General features: G+C 52.0%; 1 protein-coding gene across 9 annotated transcripts in view; it reads left to right on the plus strand.

The window, feature by feature from the left end:
* The window catches only part of BCL2L1 (BCL2 like 1), a 46,667-nt gene extending 27,145 nt beyond the window's left edge, over window positions 1-19,522 (plus strand). For 7 of the 9 annotated variants that reach the window (XM_058562987.1, XM_058562985.1, XM_058562986.1 and 4 more), the window contains exons 3-4: window positions 2,485-2,547; window positions 17,863-19,522. In XM_058562987.1, coding sequence (XP_058418970.1) covers window positions 2,485-2,547; window positions 17,863-18,000 — 201 coding nt within the window. In that variant the 3' untranslated portion in view covers window positions 18,001-19,522. The remainder of the gene's footprint in view (window positions 1-2,484; window positions 2,548-17,862) is intronic. The other 2 variants (XM_058562991.1, XM_058562988.1) reach the window with 1 other exon arrangement.
* The last annotated feature ends 395 nt before the right edge of the window (window positions 19,523-19,917 follow it).

The following is a 19,917-nucleotide window of genomic DNA, read 5'->3' on the forward strand; positions in this document are numbered from 1 at the left end:
GACTGCCTCTGAGGAGGAATAACATATGGTCCTGGAGTCTAACACAGATGAGGAATCAAGCTCAGAGAGAGGAACTGGCCAAAAGAATACACAGCCAGGAAGCTGTGGAGCCCCCCGGGGGAACCCACATATGTCTGGTCTGAGGCCTATGGTCTGTACGGAGCTGCCTGCCATCCTTCCATGGAAAGAATTTCCAAAGCTAATAGGATTCCATCAAGAGAACTTTCTCCATCCAGAGCTCCAGTTGCTATAGAGAGCCATGTCACTGGTTCTTGGTGTGCATCTGTTGGCCATCAGAGGGGCCCATAGACATAACCCATCTATGATTAATATACTAGTGACAATATAGTTGCTGCCATTCATTGAGTACCTACCAGGTGCAAGATGCTGTAAGGTGTACTGTGTTGTGTTTTTAACCCTCACAATAGTCTTGCTTGGGAAACATATTATTGTCCCCATTGTCCAGATGAGAAAACTGAGAGTAAAACAACTTAAATAATAGCCCCAAGTCAAGTGCTAATAAGGACAGAATTCAAATCCAATCTCTTAGACTCAGAAGCCCTCACTCACTCACTCACTCTGGTGTCCGTGGGTTTCCCTTGGCTCTCTCTACTTCTACTTTTCTCTATTATTTGGTGCCCTCTACAGAGGCTGAGTCTGGCTTCTCCAACTCACAGTGTCTGCTGTAGAGGGGAGGGCTTATAGCTTCCATCCCCCACCACCACACACACTGCTTAACACGGGGTAGCCAAAGAGTGGGCTGCCACGTGTCACCTGGAGATTGGTGGGCAATCGTTGGCGATGGCCCCCACTGATACTACTTCAGAAAGGACCCATCTCCCAATCGTTTAACAGGTGCTCTTTGTACACCTGTCATGTGCTTGCTGCTCCAAGGGAGGAACAGAAGGATAAAGTACAGGCCTAGCTCTCAACAACTTAGATCATGAGACTGCAGGTACCAAAGTAAATGGAAAAGACTGCGGGGGTTAGAGGAGTTCAGAGGAGAGAGGAAGCATAACATAATTACAATAGTCGCAAACATTTATTGAGCACTATGGGGTAAGTCTTATGACCATTTTATAAATGTGGGTCCTGAGATTCAAGAGTTTAGGTGATCAGCCCAGGGTTACACAGCAAATAAGTCTCAGAGTTAGGACTCTGAACCCCTCCACAGCCTCTCGGGGAGAGCACTGTAGACTCTGTGCTTGGTGGCTTGGAGGCTCCAGGTAAAGGGAGTCTGGAAGGATGGACCAGATATGGACAAGAAGGGAGAGGCCAAAATGTTGTAGGACGAAAGGCTGAGAAGTGAAGCTGTAATATCCTTAAGATGTGGGGAAACCTTTAGATTGTGGGGAAACCCAGGCTTGGATCACATAGTAGTGGCACGGGATCATTAACTAAGGTTTGTCTGGTGCTTTTTTGTGTCCATACATTATCTCATTGAGCCTCTGGCCATGCTGGGAGGTAGAGGAGGTCTTCCTCTTACCATGGAGGGAACTGAGGTCTTCTAACTTTAAATCCCAAGTCCTTTCTGCTATCCATGCTGCCTCCACATTTCTATAGTGGGAGAACACAGGCTCTGCAATCAGACAGACCTGGATTTGAACCCCACCTCCTCCATTTTGTGTCTCTAGAATCTTAGGGTTGCAAGCTGGGGCAATTCCAGGGTAAAGAACAGGCCCTTTGGGAGGCAGGCGTATGCTAAGGAGTGAACGACATAAGGGAGGCATAATAACACCAGAGTTCCTACAGTGCTTTTTTTCAATGCACTTTCAAGTCTTTGGTTTACATATGAAGAAAGTGGAGTGCCCCCAGAGGTGAAGTGACTTGCCCAAGATCACACCGTGAGTTAATAAATGGCAACGCTGAGATTAGAACTTGGGTCTCTTGTCTCTTAAGAGAGCTTACTTTTTCCTTACACAACACTACTCACCTGAGGGAGTACAGGAGCAAGGCCTAGGGACAGGATCATAGCTCCTTTGGAGCTGGAGAGGGGGCCTTAGAGATCATCTGGTCCATCCTCCACACTTGACAGATGAGAAAAGGAAGGCCCAGGGTGCGTAACTGACATGTCCATAGCCAGATAGAGCCACCACAGAGCAGGAGCAAACCCACGTGTCCTGACTCTGAAGTCCCAGGTCCTTCTCACACTACCATGCAAAACTTCCAAATTGCCTTTTTTCTCTGTAAATCTAAAGCCTCACTCCAAATGCCAGCAGTTTACAATTAGAAGAACTGTTGAGTTTGGGGAGTTCTTTTTCCAAATAGAGTCTCATTTTCTCTCTCTCAATTCTTACTGAGATAATATACTAGAAAAGGAAAAAAAAAAAAAGCTTCAGTGGAAGTACTTGATAGAAAAAAAGATAAAAACTTGATAGAGTCTCTCAAATCTATGGAGGTCCTCAAAGCCAGGAAATAATTTAGAGGCCAGCCCCGTTGCCTATCCCAGCCAGCTCACCACTTGTCCTTCTCTACTCACAACAGGTCTTCGGAAGGCCCAGCCTTCCCTTGGCAGCTGCATCTGGTGAACACCAACGGAAATCCCTGGTATTTTTCTTTGCATGCAACCAACCATGGAGATGTAGGTCAGGCATTGCTGGCCTGGCAGTTAGAACAGCTCAGCTTTACCCCCTGCACCTGCAGCCATGTTTGCTAAGCCCCACGGGGATGGGAAAAGGATGTGCCCCTCCAAAAAGGGATCAAATCCTCAAGGCCCCTTGTGGGTGGAGCTGGCTAGGGCTTAGGAGGGTGCTAGAAAAGACCATCTGGAATGTGGGGACTAGGAGAGTGACTCTGTCTCTTTCCGCCTTAATGTCTGCTGTGACTACTAGCAGGGTTGGCAGTGTCTCTGCTGAGCTCAGCTTAGAGTCGTCATCACTGACAGAAGAGACTGGGAAGGTCTCATCCTCCCCCTGGGCTCAGCTGGGCCCTCAGGCCTGCACCTGAACCCCCACGCCTGTCTAGTGTTTACGGGATTGAAGCTGCCACGCTTTGGGACCTAGCCTGTTTTCATTTTTGCTCTCAGCTGTCTGGTCTCCATGGACCTCACCTACAGGTTTGTGCGTGCCCGTCCCCCACCATGCAGCCCCCTGAGGCTCCTCCAACCCGGCACACTCCTCTTTGGCCTTTGTTCTCTTCAGCAGAGCTGCCACTTCTGAGCCTGGCCCAGGGGAGAGCTTCCCTGGCCCCTCAGAAAGGCTCTGTTGGTCCAACCTAGCTCCCCCTTCCCAAGATTCAGTCTCTGTCTGCACTCAGTGGGGGAGAGCTGTGGTTCCAAGGCACTCAGGGGGCACCTGTGTGGCCTCTCTGGACCGGCCTCCAATTGGCTGGCTGATTCTGTCCTGAGCTTTCTCCTGCCCTGGGTCTCATGTGTCTCCTTTGTAAAGGTGTGGGACCAAGATTGGTACACATACCATTGATCTTCAAGATAACTTATAGGTGATATGCAAATGAACATTTTTAAAAAAATTTTAATAGTGTTTTTATTTTATCTGTGGCAAATAATACTGGCTTTCTATTTATAGTAGTAATAATATAAGTTGCCTTTTTGTTTCATTTATTCATTTAGCAAATACTTATTGAGTATCTACTCTGTGCCAAGCACCATTCTAGCTACTGGGGATATCTGCCTTAGTGGGGTTTACATTCTAAAAAGACAGAGAGTGATGGTGGGGGTGGCTAGGCAGCTTTTGGTATTTGTTTGTTTTTTTAATAAAGAGTGATTGAGGAAGGCTTCTCTGAGGCATGTGAGCAGAGATATGCATGACCTGAGGGAGTAAACCATGTAACAATCTGTGGTAAGAACATTCCAGACAGAGGGAGCAAGTACAGTGGCCCCAAGGTAAGAAGGATGTGCTTGGTGTGTTTGAGGAAGAGCAGAGGAGATGAGTGTGGCTGGAACAGAGTGAGCAAGTGGTAGAAGGTGAAGGTTTGTGTGAGCCATGGTGAGACACTGGCTCGTCCTCTAGGTGAGATGGGAAGGCAGTGGAGTGTTTTGAACAGACAGGATCTGACTGCTTTTAGAAGGACCCTTTTGGCTGCTGTGTGGTGAGGGACCATACGGGGAGGTAAGAAGCTGGGAGACCAGTAAGAAGATTGTTACAATAGAGGCAGAAAATGATGTTGGCTTGAACAAATGGTGGCAGTGGAGGTGGTAGGAAGCAGTGGGATTCTGGATAAATTTTGAATATAGATCCAAAGGAATTTGCTGACAGATCAGAGCTAGAGAGGACTTACGGATGACTCAGGGTGTTCAGGCTTCAGCATGGAAGGATGAAGCTACTACCGTTTACTAAAAAGGGGGAAGATGCAGGAAGAACAGGTTTTTGGGGGGAAATTAAGAATTTTCGGGGCTGGCCCCGTGGCTTAGCGGTTAGGTGCGCGTGCTCTGCTGCTGGCGGCCCGGGTTCGGATCCCGGGCGCGCACTAACGCACCGCTTCTCCGGCCATGCTGAGGCCACGTCCCACATACAGCAACTAGAAGGATGTGCAACTGTGACATAACAACTATCTTCTGGGGCTTTGGGGGAAAAATAAATAAATTAAAAAAAAAAAAAAGAATTTTCAATACGTTTAAAAGCGAGTCAATTGATAGAAAAATGTTAATAATAACGATTATAGGGCCGGCCCTGTGGCTTGGTGGTTAAGTGCGCGCGCTGCGATGCTGGTGGCCCGGGTTCGGATCCCAGGTGCGCATCGAGGCACCACTTCTCCGTCCATCCTGAGGCTGAGTCCCACATACAGCAACTAGAAGGATGTGCAGCTATGACATACAACTATCTACTGGGGCTTTGGGGGGAAAAAATAAAAATAAATAAAATCTAAAAAAATAAAAAATAAAAAATAACGATTATACGTGGATAAGGCCCGAACAGTGATATCTGCAGTTGTGGGAAGAGTGGACCGGGTGTGGCTGTGCTTCCTTCCATCTCTGAAATTCCGCTTTGGTGATTTCAGACCTCACGTCTCCCATTCATGAAGAATGGGAACTTGAGACTCTGCCTAGAATGTAATAGAGCCAGAAGGAATGACACGAGAGGAATCCCATGGACCAGGCTTACCTCTTGTTAGTTTGGAAGGACTTGAGAAGTCCTTGCGCACAGTCCTGGCCTCCTGGCACTGCCTCACTCACTCACTGAGCACCGTCTGCCTAGTAGGTCCCGGACACAGCCTGGCTCCGATGCCCCTTCCCTCCTAATATAAATGGAGCTACCCCCACCCCACCCGGGCCTAGCTACTCCACGGCCCTGCACGTGCCTGGTGGTCTCCAGTCATGCGTCTGCTGAAAGTCGGCAGCCACAGCCTTGCCTTTGTCTCTGTCCAGCTCCAGCCTTCCTCCTCTTATTGCCATTCACCACTCAGGGGCTGGAGAGCAAATGGCTTTACTTCCGTGAGAGTAGAAACGGTTTTGTCTCTTTCTTCATCCCATAGGGTTCCCATAGTTATCAAGCTGGAAAAAAATCCTCCAAGGCCTCTTCCGCTGGCTTTTATAGATGAGAAACAGAAGGCCAGAGAGGCAAGCAACTCCCACAGTTCACATCCAATCCATTAGCAAATCCTTTCAGCTCTACTTTTAAAAATAAATTCTGAATCTGACTGCTTCTCACCAGCTTCCCTGGCACCATCCTGGCTAAGCCACCATCATATTTCTCCTGCATGACGGCATTAGCTCCTCACCAGATCTCCTGCTTCCAGTCTTGCACCTGGAGGTCTCCATCCAGCAGCCAGAGGGACCCTGTTAAAACCAAAGTCAGATCATGTCCCTCTCCTGCTCAGAACTCTACAGTGTTCCATGTCACTCAAAGGACAAACCCAAGTCCTTAAATGGCTTTCAAGGCCCTGCACAGTCTGGCCCTTGGCTACTGTCAGACCCCATTGCTACCATTCTCTCCTCATTCACATGGCTTCAGCCACACTGGTGTCCTTCCTGTTCCTGGAGCACCCTAAGTATGTTCCTGCCTCAGGGCCTTTGCACTTCCTGTTCCATCTGCCTTTCCTCAGAACCTTGTGATGCCTGTTCCCTCACTTCTTTCAGGGCTCTGATCAAATGTCACCTCCTTAAGAAGCTTTCCCTGACCACAGGTTCTAATCTTTCCCTCTTGCATGTTTCTCTCTAACTCTTTTCTCTCATTTATTTTTCTTTTTAGCACTTACCACCATCTGTGGCATTTATTTATTGCCTATCTCTTCCTATTCAATTGTAAACTCATGCAGGTAGGAATTTTCGTCTGATTTAGTCACGGCTTTATCCCAAGCACTTAGCATAGTGCCTGGCATTTAGTGGGCACTTAATAAAGATTTAAGGAATGAATGAGTGTCCAGAGCTAAGCAGGGCAGCTTGTCTGGTCCTTCCTGCAACCCCACAGGTCAGGCCCACAACGGGGTCACAGTCTGTCTTAGAAAACTCAGCTAACAGCTCCACCGAAGCTACTTGTCATCACTTTTGTTTCCAAGACAATGACCAGATACAGGGAGGGACTGTGTCTGCAAGGACTGGCCTTGCAAGGGCTGTGTTGGGCGTAGGGAGGAAGCACAGAGCAGCCATCAGCACACCTCTTCCTTTCCCACCCCCAAGGTACCCAGGGAACCAGGGGGCATGCCTCTTCCCTGCCTTCAAAGTCATTTCTGACTTCCAGGGCCCAAGAATAGCAGATCCTCAGTAAATAGTGGGCCGGTGGGTGGTGCAAAGTGGGAAGGAAGGGTTTGGTAACATCCCTCTGCGTCTGTCCCGTTGCACTGGCAAATGCAACGTGCGGTGGAGTCACACACCCTCGCTTGGTCAGTGGTGATCTCAGGCAAAGTCTCATAGCCTTTCTGAGTCTTAGTTTCCTCATTGGTAGAATGGGGACAACACCTACTTGCAAGATTTTGAGAATGCAAGCAGGGGCTCAGTAAACATTAGCTGTTATTTTTTTGTTTGTAGCTACAAATAATGAGATACACCATGAGAAGCACAAATAGGGCCACTCATTTTTAGCTATAAAAAATAATAACAGCTAACATTTCTTGAGCACTTTCCATGGATCATTTAATTCTTGCTGCCAAGCCTGTGATAGAAATAGTGTTCTCACTTTACAGACAGGACTCCGGGCTTGGAGAAGTAAAGGGTCTTGCCCCAGGTCCCACAAGTAGACAGTCATAGAGCTGGGTCAGAACCCACACTGCCGGACTCTGGGGTCAGGAGGCCTTGCAGGGGAGTCCCTTCACCTCTTCTGGGTCTCAGTTTCCCATCTGTTCAGGGAGAGGGGTTGAACTGCTCTGTGAACCACAGATCATGACACATGATTTCTGGGTGGTCCACATGCCACATCAGGTGGGACAGTGAGTTGCTTCTGGGGCTCCTTGTGCTGATGGTGGTGGTGGTCGTCTGCAGTTCATTGGTGCTCTGGGTGTTGACTGTGAACAGCAAACCTCCAGGTGGCCCCTCCTTGGGCATCATCAGCTACAGAGTCCTCCAGCTCTCCTGGCATCATCTCAGGCATCTTGCTATTCTGCACCTTGAGGGGGCTGGTGGACTGGGGTGGAGATGAACCAGGAGAAGAGTAGAAGGAACCGGAATGTAGGAAATGCAACCCCGTGGGAGCCTTCAGCTGAGTTTTTGGTTACAAGGGGTGTGTGTGAGAGCATTCACATGTACAGTGGGAGGGAAGGGTGTTGCAAGGATTTGCTCCTGTCCCCAAATCCTCCAGAGCTGTTGCCTTCTGTGGAATTCCAAACATTTCCGATCAGATAAAGGTGGCTGAAAATACCCGGGACTTGTCTGGACTAGTTGGAGGCGGTGCTGGGGTTGAGGAGGTTGAGGCCATAGGGGCAGAGCCCGGCAAGGTCTGGCCTCTCTGAGGAGCTTGCCCTGGGTCACAGATGTACCCATTGCCCTTTTCCCCCTGGAATCCTGCAGGTTTGAGGGCAAGGCTCAGCAGGTTTTGAGGTGGAGGAGGATCAGACCCTTTCGTGACAAGTCCTTCTACTCCAGAATGTCACCTCTCACCTTCCACACTAATTACTGGATCTTTTGGATACCCCTGAGAGAGAGAACCCAAGTTGTCACTCATTTGTCCATGTGCGAGTTACTTTCATCCTCCTCATGCTACAGCACTAGTAGGAGCCCTTTGAGATGATCCCCTTCATTTTACAGGTGGAGAAAGTTGCAGACTTTCCCAGCATCCCAGACAGGGGATTGGATTCACCCCAAGCAAGCCAGTGATAGAGCTGGGACTCAAAACCCACGTTTGCTGACTTCTCAGCCAGTGCTCTTTTCTTCACAGCGTGCAGCGTTGATCAGCACCAGACGAGGGAGTGGGGACACTTGGGGCAGAAAGGAGGAGGGAGTGGCTGCTTTGGACCATAGAGTACCTGGAGGCATAGACCCCAGAAGGAAGCAGAGTTTTAGGGAGGGGATTGGCCCCAGAGACCAAGCCCCTGTTCCTTGTAGGTTGCTACCCCAGTCCCTCCTGCCTGTTGCCTCAATACAGTGCAGAAGATGCTTTTTTCAAAACCTCCCCAGAAGCTTCTTGTCTCCCTTCCTAAGCCTGGGAGAACTTGGTGTCTGGAGAGTCCTGAGCACCCTGCCCAATCTCCTTGTGTCTTGGGGCCTCCTCCTAATTTTGCCAGGTGGTGAGGATGGGGGTGAAGAGACAGGGAACTGGCCTTTCTTCTCTTCCCTTCTCACTGTCCATCAGTCAGCCATACTCATCACCACCTTCTCTGGGCCCAGCACGGGCTAGGCCTGGGGGATAGAGCTCATGGTCAAAAATGAGCAGCTCAGCAAACTGACGAGAGAGCTGAAAGGAGACTTGGAGGCAGAGAGCAGGAGGCCTCCTTGAAGAAGTGGCCTACAGGTTAAGACCCAAGAGATAAGTAGGAGAGAGCTTGGCAGAGGAGCCAGCATGGGCAAAGGTCCTGAGGCTGAACAGAACATGGCATGTGAGGAATGAAGCAGCCTGGCCCTAGACAAAGCTGAGGAAAGCCTGCAGGGTCTTGCAGACTATAGAGACGGCTTTAAGACTCAAGCTGGGGGCCGGCCCCATGGTGTAGCGGTTAAGTGCGCGCGCTCCACTGCTGGTGGCCCAGGTTTGGATCCCGGGCGCACTACGCCCACTTGTCAGGCCTTGCTGTGGCGGCATCCAACATAAAGTGGAGGAAGATGGGCACAGATGTTAGCTCAGGGCCAGTCTTCTTCAGCAAAAAGAGGAGGATTGGCATGGACGTTAGCTCAGGGCTGATCTTCCTCACAAAAAAAAAAAAAAGACTCAAGCTGAGCCTTGGTCTAATGATAAGAACAGTAATAATAACTGACATTTACTCAAAGTCTGCTGTGCACCATGCACAGTTCTAAGAGCTTTACATATATTACTATTGAATCCTCACAATGTTCTTGTGAAATAAGTACATTTTTAATCCCCATTTTATAGATGAGGTCCAAAGCTGAACATCTTAGTCTAGTTGTAAGACTTATTGGGTACTTGCCTAGCCTTTGCTCTGGCAGCCCAGCTCAGTGGAGAAATAGAAGTTAATTTGTCACCAGCCTTGGCCTCATCCAGATAGCACCGCCATTTTACAAATGAGGAAGCTGATACTCGGAGAGGAGCAGGACCTGGTCCAGGGCCCAGAACGAGGCCACCAAAGCTTCCTCTGCCAGCTCGTGTTGCCTTCTTGGGCAGCCCTTGGGACACAGTTGGACGAGAGCAGCAGAGGAGAGAGGACCAGAACTAAGGCCAGCCAGTTGGGGGAGGTAGAGGGAAAGAGGCAAAAGTTCTCCAATAGAGCTGTCCGAAGATGAAATGCTCCACCTGGGAGGGAGGGAGCCCCTTATCACAAGTGTGTAAGTGGAGAATGCCCTGGAGATGACTGTCAACTCCACAGGTATGATGATCTGGAGTGAAACAGACCACTACGTGACCTGGGCACTTCTCCTTTCTGAGCCCCATCTGCAAATGAGGATGTTAGGATGAGCTTGAGCATCACATGAAGGTTGGATGAGTATGTTGTAAGGTCACTTTTGAGGCTCTGACTCTATTTCAAGGGTGAGCCTTGGTCCTTCTCACCCTGAACACTGGGAGAAGAATGAAAGGCTGTGGCTACTTGTAAAAGAATGGGGAGTCACCAGGGATGGGATGAGAGAGGGTTGAGATGAAGGGAGGCCTTGGGATTCCAGAGAATGAATGCATATGAGCCTGTAGCAGCTGCCCAGGAGCCATTAAGTGCTTGGGCTCTGGAACCAGACTGCCTGGATTCAAATCCCAACTCTGCCATTTATGAAGTGTATGACCTTGGGAGGGTCACTTGACCTCTCTGCGCCTGTTTCCTCATCTGTAAGATGGAGAGTAATAATAGTACTTACTTTCTGGGTTTATTGTGAGGATTAAGTGAATTCATATAAATGACGAAGCTCTTAGCACCATACCTGGTACACTGTAAGTGCTCCATAAATGTCAGCCATCACTCCCAGGGAAGGAGGTCATGAGCCCCTAAATGAGCATCTGTGCCCCCAGTAAATGCATTTCTGCATTCTCTCTCTCTGCCTCCAAGACTAGCTCCCTGGTTCTGAGCTGAGGAGGTGTTGAGCGCACGCTCACACTGCTGGGCCCGATAGCTTTCTTGATTCCCCAGCGGAGGTATTATCTCCTCCCGGCACAACCACTTCCTTTTCTGAGAAATGAGCACATCTGTCAGGCTTAGCTTCTTAGAACTAATGGTGGGGGAGGAGGCGGGGGAGGAGAGGCTGGCAACTAACAGGGGCAGAGTTGGAGAAAGAGTAACACGAAGTTTGCTGTGAGGATGCCTCCAAATATTCCCTAAAGCCCAGATGGCTTGGGCCTCCCGTGACACTCTCTTCAGCCAGTAGCACCAAGGTCATCTTGCTTTACCAAGTGCTTTCATCCCCTGTCTCACCACCGCTGCCTTGTGAGGTCAAAGCAGGAGAAACTGAGGCTCAGAAATAGAGAGGCTTGCTGTGGCACCCACAGCTGGGCTGGCTAGACGGAAGTGTCGGCCCCAGCACAGTCTGGCCACCCATCTCTTTGCCTCTGCCCCACTGAGCTGCCTCTCTAAGTTGCCCACATCCAGGTCCATGTTCCCCCTGCATAGAGAGAGGCTGCATTCCTCTCACATTGCTGAGACCAACAGCTCCCCCGGGAAAGCCAAGGGAAGTGGATTCCAACCACAAACCTCACTTCTTCCAAGTCTCCGCCTGCAACTCCCTGCCAGGAGAGTGATAAGGCCTCTCATTTCCCCACCCCCACTTCCTGCCGTCTCCCTGGGATCTTCCTGCCATCTCCCAAGGCCTCATTTGTCTACTCAGCAGGCATTTATCAGCCTCTCCCTCAGGGAAACTGAGGCCGGGAGCAGAAAGTGACTCTGCAAGTGACTCACGGCCCGCCCATGCAAAGGGCTGTGATGAGGCCAGGGCAAAGTACAGTCCTGACGTCCCTGGCACTCTCCCTGGGCTGCTGGGAGCCCCTTCCTCTTCTCCACCTACCTCTTTCTCGAAATAACCAAGCAGGAAGGAAGCGGTGGGCCTGGGCCCTTCAGAGTCACCCTAGAGGAAGGAAGAGCCCGTCTGGCACAGGCGCTTGTTCCCCACTGAAGCCAGGACGGAAGGGTTTCACTTTCCCTCCTGATCTTCGTCACATCCTTTTCCTGTGGCACCCAGTTCCCCTCAGCTGGCTGGGGCCCAGAGCTCATTCATTCAGCTGGTGGCCTCAGGCTACCTTCCCCCTCCTAGAGGGACTCAGGACTAGAGCCCTGGCCAGAATATGAGATTTGCTGCTGCACATGCTGGGGCTTGAAACTGGCTTCCCTGCTTACCCACTTTGGGCAGGTCTCTTGGTATCTCTGAGCTTCGATTTACCTGGCCTTAGAACAAGGACCTCCTTCAGTAACAGAAGTGCATGCACCTGGCCCACAATGGGGCCTCGAGAAGTATATTCCTTCTGAAAGTGAGCAGAGGTTAGGAACAAAGGCACTGGAGCCAGATTGTTGGTGCAGGCAATCCAGCCGGGTCACCAGCTCACTGTGTGACCTTGGGCAAGTCACAGATCTTCTGTGGGCCTCAGGTCCATCAGCTATATGATGGGTTAACAATAGTACCCACTGACCGACAGAGTGTGGAGACGGTTAAATGAACTAATCCATAAAGAGTGCCCTGCAGGGTAGGTGCTCAGGAAACAGCTGCTGCTGCTGCCACAGAGGAGGGTAGTTCTCTGTGGGTAGAGGTGCAGAGACTGAGATGGCACGATTGGACATCAGAACGAGCAAGAAGCGAAACTCAGACGAGTTCCCACCACTTCCTAGTTAGAGATTGTGGGTGACCCCTGAAGCTGCCATTTCCACATCTGTAGAACGAGGCTATTGATAAATGTTATGAGGATTAAATGAAAATAGTCATTCTCTTGTTCATCTAAAATAGATTCATTTAGGGGCTGGCCCAGTTGTGTAGTGGTTAAGTTCACGCGCTCTGCTTCGGAGGCCTGGGGTTCACAGGTTCAGATCCCAGGCGTGGACCTACGCACCGCTTATCAAGCCATGCTGTGGTAGGCGTCCCATATATAAAGTAGAGGAAGATGGGCACAGATGTTAGCCCAGGGCCAATCTTCCTGAGCGAAAAAAAAAGAAGAAGAAGAAGAATGGCACCTGCTGTGTTCCAGGTACAGCAGCAGGTTCTGGACATACAAGTGACAAAACCACACACAGTCTAGTGGGGGAGACAGGACAAAGAGTAATCACTCAAATGCATGTGATTATGCACATGATCACGGACTATAGCCTAGTCAGGGTAACATGCTTTTTAGCTCAGTGCCTGGCACAGGTAAAACACTCAAATGTGGAGTAAAGGTCAGCTGCCATAATAACAGTTACGATTATTTTATTGTTATTTAACAAGTGAGGACACTATGGGCCAGGGAGGTGAAGGAGCCTGCTGAAAGTCACACCTCTAGGAAGAAGTGTGGACACGTGAGAGGTGAGAGGAGTAGGAGGGGAATCGGAGGACTGATCAGATTCAAGCAGGGACCGCACTTCAGCCCCTCGCAGGGTGGGCGGTCCACTGGCACTTGGGCCGCTGCCCAAGGGGCATCGTTGTGCCAGCCTTTTCCTGACTTCTCCAGGGCTGTAGGTGGCTGCAGGGTGACCTGCACTGTTCAGTTGGCTGTCCCTGGGCAGAGACCTCACTGAAGTCAGTCTGTGCCTGTCTGGATGGGCGCCTGGCTTCAGACCTGGGTCAGACTTGGTCCCTGCCTACACTGAGCCCCCAGACTGGTCGGGGAGACTGACACACATACAGAGGGCCTCAACCTAGCGACACCCTGCCTCTCCTTCCCGCCTCAGGACCTTTGCATTGTTGCTTTTGCTGGAACATGCTCTTTTTCACCCAAGATTTTTGATCCTCCCTTGGCCACCACTGCCTTGTCATTCAGGCCTCAGCTCAAACCTCACTTCTCCAGAGAGACCTTCACTGACCACTGCACCTCTGTCAATCTCCCAGGTGTTCTCTCTCGCTTCCACATGACTTCCTGTCTTCAAAACCCCATCATCTCTGAAATTGTCTTGTTTCTTATTATCCTCTCTGCTTCCCACTAGAACAGTGTCTCTCAACCTTTTTTTTTCCCTTATTACCACTCCCCCAAGGAGTCTTTTTAGACATTTTTGCCTTCCCCTGACATTTGAATAGCACAGCTGTACTGTGTCTCTCTTTATGTGCTGTGGCCCTGTGGAGAGCCACACACCACTGTCATATCCAGGAATTTTTTGTGTCGCCCCGTCGGAGGTGGTGTCAGCCCCACTGAGAATGCATGGACTAGAACATAAGCTCCATGAAAGCAGGGACCTTGTTTGTCTCTTCCCTGCTGTGTCTCCGGGGCTGGGCTTGGGGCATGGCAGGCGCCCAATAAATATTTATGGTGTGAATGGAAGTTCAAAAACCCTGGGAACACGAAGGAGACATTTGTCCCCGAGTTGAAGGAGGGACGAGTAGGGAAGGCGTCTTGGAAGACAGGACTCCAGAGTGGAGTCTTGTAAGCTGAGCAAGGGGTGGCTGACTGAGAAAGGGAGATGTGGGGAGGGTGACCAGTTGGGGGAGGACACGGTGTTGGCAAAGGCTCAGGGGCATGAAGCACTCTGGAGTATGTGGGGTGGGGCCACTCCATATGTGCGGCCAGGACTGTTGGAGGCAGGACCTTGAAAGTGGTCCCAGCCTGGGCTTCTCCTGGGTACCCTGGTTCTTGTCTCACTGCTCTGAAGGGCCCCGATGCCAAGTCAGGAGACCCTGATTCCTAGTTCAAGCTCTACCACAAACCAGCTGTGTGAAACTGTAGAATGGGCAGGTGGATTGGCCTTGCTGACTTGTGTGGTCTGCCTGGCTAGGAGTTCATGATTCTCCCATGGAGCTCATTAGCCACTGCCTATCCCCAGTGGCCCCGAAAACCTCCACATGGATCTCCATGGTGGTGGTCACAGCTACAAAGGAAACTTCTCCCACTTTGCTCTAACCCAAGCTGAGGATGCAGACTGTCTCAGGCTTGGATCTCCTGAAAGCCTCTGTGACATCAGAGACCTGCCTACAACCCACCCTTACATCTCACCCCCTGCCCACCATGCTAAAACCAGTGGGAACCACTGAAGAGTAGTGGGGTCTTATCTCTGCTTTTCCAGACCAGGGCTGCTCTGCAATCCTGTTTATTTATCCAGAGCAGCCGCCTGCTGAGAAAATGGCTGTGTTTGTTTCCAAGTGTGTCGTGTGAACCATGGGCTAAATATACCCACACCACTGCCTCCCCGGCACCCGCCCTGGAACAACATGCCCCATTTTGCTTGTGCTCTCTCTGCAAAAGCAATCCCCAGAATCCATGGCCCTTGGAAATCCTACTCCCCACTCCCCGGGAGGAGCTCCTGAAATGGAGATGAAGGTTATCCTGGCCAGGAATGCATGAGTGGGGGCTGGGCAGGTCAGAGCCTTGTTCTCTATGGCACCAGAATGAGAATGTTCCCTCCACCCTGGAATGACTGTTCCTGGACAGTGAGTGCTTTGTGTCCTTGCAAGGACCAAGCCTGTTTACTCCAACCCAGCCTCAGAGCTGAAAATTTCCTGTGGCTGCCAGCCGTCTACTTCAGGAAAGTTCCCATCAAGGGAGCCAGGCCTCTCCCACTTTGGCTGCAACCCCAGTGTCCCTGGTTTCTTGTGGGACATTCAGCCCCTTGGGATAACCAGGGCCTCCTGGCCGGGGCCTCACTTCTCCCATGCTCCCCACAGCCCCGGACTGTCCCCTCTCACAGATCAGTCTTTTTTGTGGCTCCATCTGGGCCTACTTCACTTGGGACGAGAAAAATTGAAACTCCTGTAAGAATTTTCTTGTCCGCCCACACCCCTGGAGGCTAGTCAGGATGAGGGAGGAGGGACAGGGAAGCATATCCACACCAGCCATGCCTGGGCGGCAGCAAGGCCACAGAGCTCGGAGGCTACTGCCGCCACTGCCCTTCTCTCTGCAGACGCAAGGCTCCAGCTCAGCCCCACCCCCACATCCCGTTTCCTCAGAATCCATTCAGCACTAGTGACAGGACAGGTCCTCCCCAGCGCCTCACACAGTGGAGTGTCCTGCTGTAGCAGCACTCCCTTTGGAGCTGGCAGTCCTGGGCCCTGATCCTGGCTCTGCCACCTGTTAGCTGGGTGAGCCCAGGCAAGGTCTCCCCTATCCTAAACCTCAGTGTCTCATCTGTGACCTGGAGCTCAGATCTCCTCCTCTGGGAATTCTGATGAAGGAGAGATAGGATAACAATGCCTGGCACTTAGTAGACATGCAGTACCTTCATTCTACTCATGTGTTTATTGGGTACCAACTATGTGCCAGATGCTGTTCCAGGCACTGGGTGTATAGAAACAAGGCAGGATCTCTGCCTCATCAGCCACATGTAGTGCCGGAGACAAATCAAAACAGAAGCAAAGTGTAGACTCTGGTTATGAAAAGTGCTGAGAAGAAAAATAAAGCAAGGTAAGGGGAGACGTGGAGAGAGGTGGGGGTGGGTACCATTTTAGACAAGGTGGCCGGGGAAGGCCTCTCTGAGATGACACTGGAGCAGAGTCAGGAGTGAAATGAGGGAGTGAGGTGGGTGATGACATGGGGTCGAGTGCCCCAGGTGGCTCCGGAGCTCAGCAGATGTCCGAGAAGCAGCAAGGAGCCAGTGCAACTAGAGTGGAGTATGCAGTGGGGAGGGGCTGGGTCCCATGAAACCTTGCTGGCCTGGTAAGGACTTTATTCCAGGTGTGATGGGAAGCCGTGGGAAGGGTGAGAGCTTGGAGTGACATGGTCTGAACGGAGGGGCTTCCCCGACCTGCCTGCTGTCCCCCATGCCTTTTCCCCAGCACGTGGTAAGCTGTCTGGTAGGGGCTCTGACTTATGTGTCACTGCTGCCTCCCTAACGGCTTAATAAATGGTGAGGATTCTTTGAGTCAAGTTGGCAGCTCAGTGCGTGTGGCACTCTGCTAGGTACCAGGGATGTGAACAGAAATGACACTGGCTTTCTAAGTGCGAGGGAGAGCTGTTGGAGGACTTTAAGCACAGGCATGCCATAATCTGATGTACATTTTTAAAAATCTTCTGTGTGGAGCATGGCCTGAGGGGTGTTGTCAAGACTAAAAGTGGAGGGGGTATCACGGGCGGGTATCACAGTGAGCAAAGTGGCAGGAGGCACCTGAGGCCAACTGGAGTTGGTAGGCACTATCTGAGGGAGCAGCCATTGGGACCAGGTGGAAATGTGGGCCCAGGGTGCAAGCTCTGGGTGCAGAGGCAAAAACACAGGCTCTGGAACCAGGCGTGATCCATTCCCTCCCTAGACATGCACAGCACACTCACTTCTAGGTGCCAGACACCAGGTTTGGACTCTGGTTCCACCACTGACAAAGCTGGGTGACCTGATAAGTCCCTGGGCCCTCAGAAGCCCAGCTTCCTGGTCTGTGAGTGGGAGAGAGAGCCGGCATTGCAGCACTGTTGGGAGGATTGAAGGACAAATGGGTGTGAAGCTCAGCCATTAAAGGGTGCTCCAGCTCCCCTCTCCCCGCCCCCAGGCCAGCTCCGCCCTGGGCTGGGTAATTGAAGCCACAGCCCCTCCTTCCCACATCATGTGCTTCCCTCCTGACTAGCTTCAGGGCAGAGGGCTGTTGCTCACCTCCTCTTGGGCTCAGAGTCACGCCCCCCTGGGGTGGGGACAGGGACAGGGCCTCATAGACCCCAACCCAGTCCTGTGTTGCTGTTACCCTCTCTACTCTGCCCTGGCCAGGGGCTCCCTCCAGAGGGAGAAGGAGCCTCTGGCCAAGGGTCCTCAGACCTGCTCTTGCCCCAAATCACCCTGGGAACCTCGCCCTGTCCATTTTCTTTCCTTTCCTCCCTCGCTGCAGGAGTGGAAAGGCTGAGGCCTAGTGGTTCTGCACTACCCTCAGACTCGACTCCAAGCTGCTCCGTGGCTTCCAGACCACACGTGGTCCAGCTCTCGCTCACCCCTGCACCCTCATCTCCCCTGTCCCCTCCTCTCGTGCACTCTGCTCCAGCCATCTGGCCTCCTGTCAGCTCCCTGACCCTGCCCATCTCTTTCCCACCTCAGGTTCTCTAGTACCACTTCTGACTGTCTGACCTTGGAAGAAGCTCTTTCTCCACTTTGCACCTGTTCTCTCAGCAAGAAAATGGGTTGGTCATCCCCAATGGGGGGTCAGGAAGGGGGCAGCCCTTAACCCTCTATCTGGCCCAAAGTGGCACAGATGGCTACAGTTTTTCAAATCACCAAGACCATTGCATGCATTGCATCCCCTTCCTCCCTCCTACCCACATTACTGTTTGAGGACTCAAACAGCACCTTCCCTTCTCTTCTCTCGCCCTGCAGGACACCTTTGTGGAACTCTACGGGAACAATGCGGCAGCCGAGAGCCGGAAGGGCCAAGAGCGCTTCAACCGCTGGTTCCTGACGGGCATGACTGTGGCTGGCGTGGTTCTGCTGGGCTCGCTCTTCAGTCGGAAATGACCAGACACTGACCACTCACTCACCCTCCCACCCCCGTCCTGTCGCCAGCACGTCCCTCCGTCTAGCCACCGTTGCCACCAGGAGAACCACTACATGGCAGCCCACAGCCACCCACTCATCACAGGCTTGGGCCTAGACCTGGTCCCCCGCAATTAGTTTTCTAGAATCTACCATGCTTCTGTGAGAGCCACCTTCCCCCACACCTCAGTTCTCCTGGCCTCGAAACCCACCAAGTTTCCCCCAAAATCTGCCCCATGGAAGCTGACAGGTGATGAGGGGTGTGGTTTGTGGCTGGGGGCTGGAGGGCCCTGCCTGATTGATGGAACCCCCTTACCCCTTATCCTCCTGAAAATGCTTTCCTGCCAGGGAGCTGGAAAGTTTTCTAACACTTTTCCCCAAAAAGAGAGACTAGATTGCCTTCGTTTTGATGTTTGTGGCCTCAGAATTGATCATTTCCTGTCCACTCCCCAGGACCTGGGCTCCCCTTCCTTTCATCCCCACCCTCCAAGAGCCACTTAGGGGCCACTTCTGCCTAATTAGGGATTCAGGCTGCTTGGGATAAAGAAACAAGGACCAGGACCCCCTCCCCACCTCTGGCCTGGCCAAAAGTCCCTGCCCCCAATCCCAATGTCCTCCAGAGGCCTCTGGCTAGAGGTCAGCCCTTCCTGGCAGGGAGGAGGCTGTCTCTGCAGGAAGCACCCCATGCCAAAGCTAGGGTGGCCCTTGCAGTTTAGCTCCACCCCAGTTCCCTTCCCCTTCCTCTCCCCTGGCTCCTATGACCATGACTGAGGGACCAACTGGGCCCAAGACAGGCGCCCCAGAGCTGTGAGGGCCTCAGCTGCCTCACTTCCTGCAAGGAGATCAGCCTGTGGCATCTTTGCCTTTGGCTGCTGCCCATGGAGTCCGGGGATTCAGGGGCCTTAGCCCAGAGGTGAAGGGGAGCTACAGGGAGCAGCTGTGGGAGCCCTAGGGTCTTCCCTACCTCAGGCAGGAAGGGCAGGAAGGAGAGCCTGGTGCATGGGGTGGAGGTGGGGCTGGCTGGAAGGGCCGGTCCTGCCTGGCCAAACAGATTCGTGCCCTAACCCCGTTCAGCCTGGGCAGTCAGTAGCCTGGCCAGGAGCCCTTCAGGCCTCCATCTCTCCTCTGCTCCACCCATGGCCTGTCTCATCCCTGGGGGTCCCGGCCTAGCCCTGGCCACCCAGGGCTCTCTGCTGTACATATTCAAGACTAGTTTTTATTCCTTGTGAAGATGATATACTATTTTTGTTAAGCGTGTCTGTATTTATGTGTGAGGAGCTGCTGGCTTGCTGTGCGTGTGCACGTGGAGAGCTGGTGCCCGGAGATTGAACAGCCTGATGCTCCCTCCCCTGCCCTGGTCCAGGGAAGCCAGCCGGGGGTCCTGGCTCCTGCGAGGCACCTGTCCCTCCCCCAACCCCCCACCCCACACTTGTTCCAGCTCTTTGAAATAGTCTGTGTGAAGGTGAAAGTGCAGTTCAGTAATAAACTGTGTTGATTCAGTGAATGCAGGGCCTGGGCTCTTGTGTGTCTGGGATGGGAAAGGTGGGGTGGCTTGGCTGGCAGAGAGGCTGCAGGAGAGCTGGGGACTGTACTGGCTCTGCTGCCCTCAGGGGAGGACCTTGGACAAGTCCCTTCCTCACTCTGGGCCTGAATTTCTCCACCTGTACTTTGAGGGGTTTTTATTGAGCACCTGCTGTGTGCTGGGCATTAGGGCTGTGTGTGAACAGGACAGACACAGTCCATGCCCTCCAGCTGACATTCTAGTGGAAGAAACAGTCAAATAGCCACTTGGCAAGTGTTTACTGAGTGAGCCCTGCTTGGCACAGACAGCCCTAGGCACTGGGAGTTGTGCGGTGAACAACCATTGCCTTTACGGAGCTTCCATTCTAGTGGGGGAGA

The sequence above is a fragment of the Diceros bicornis genome, chromosome 19 (assembly GCF_020826845.1).
Source record: "Diceros bicornis minor isolate mBicDic1 chromosome 19, mDicBic1.mat.cur, whole genome shotgun sequence".
NCBI lineage: Eukaryota > Metazoa > Chordata > Mammalia > Perissodactyla > Rhinocerotidae > Diceros > Diceros bicornis.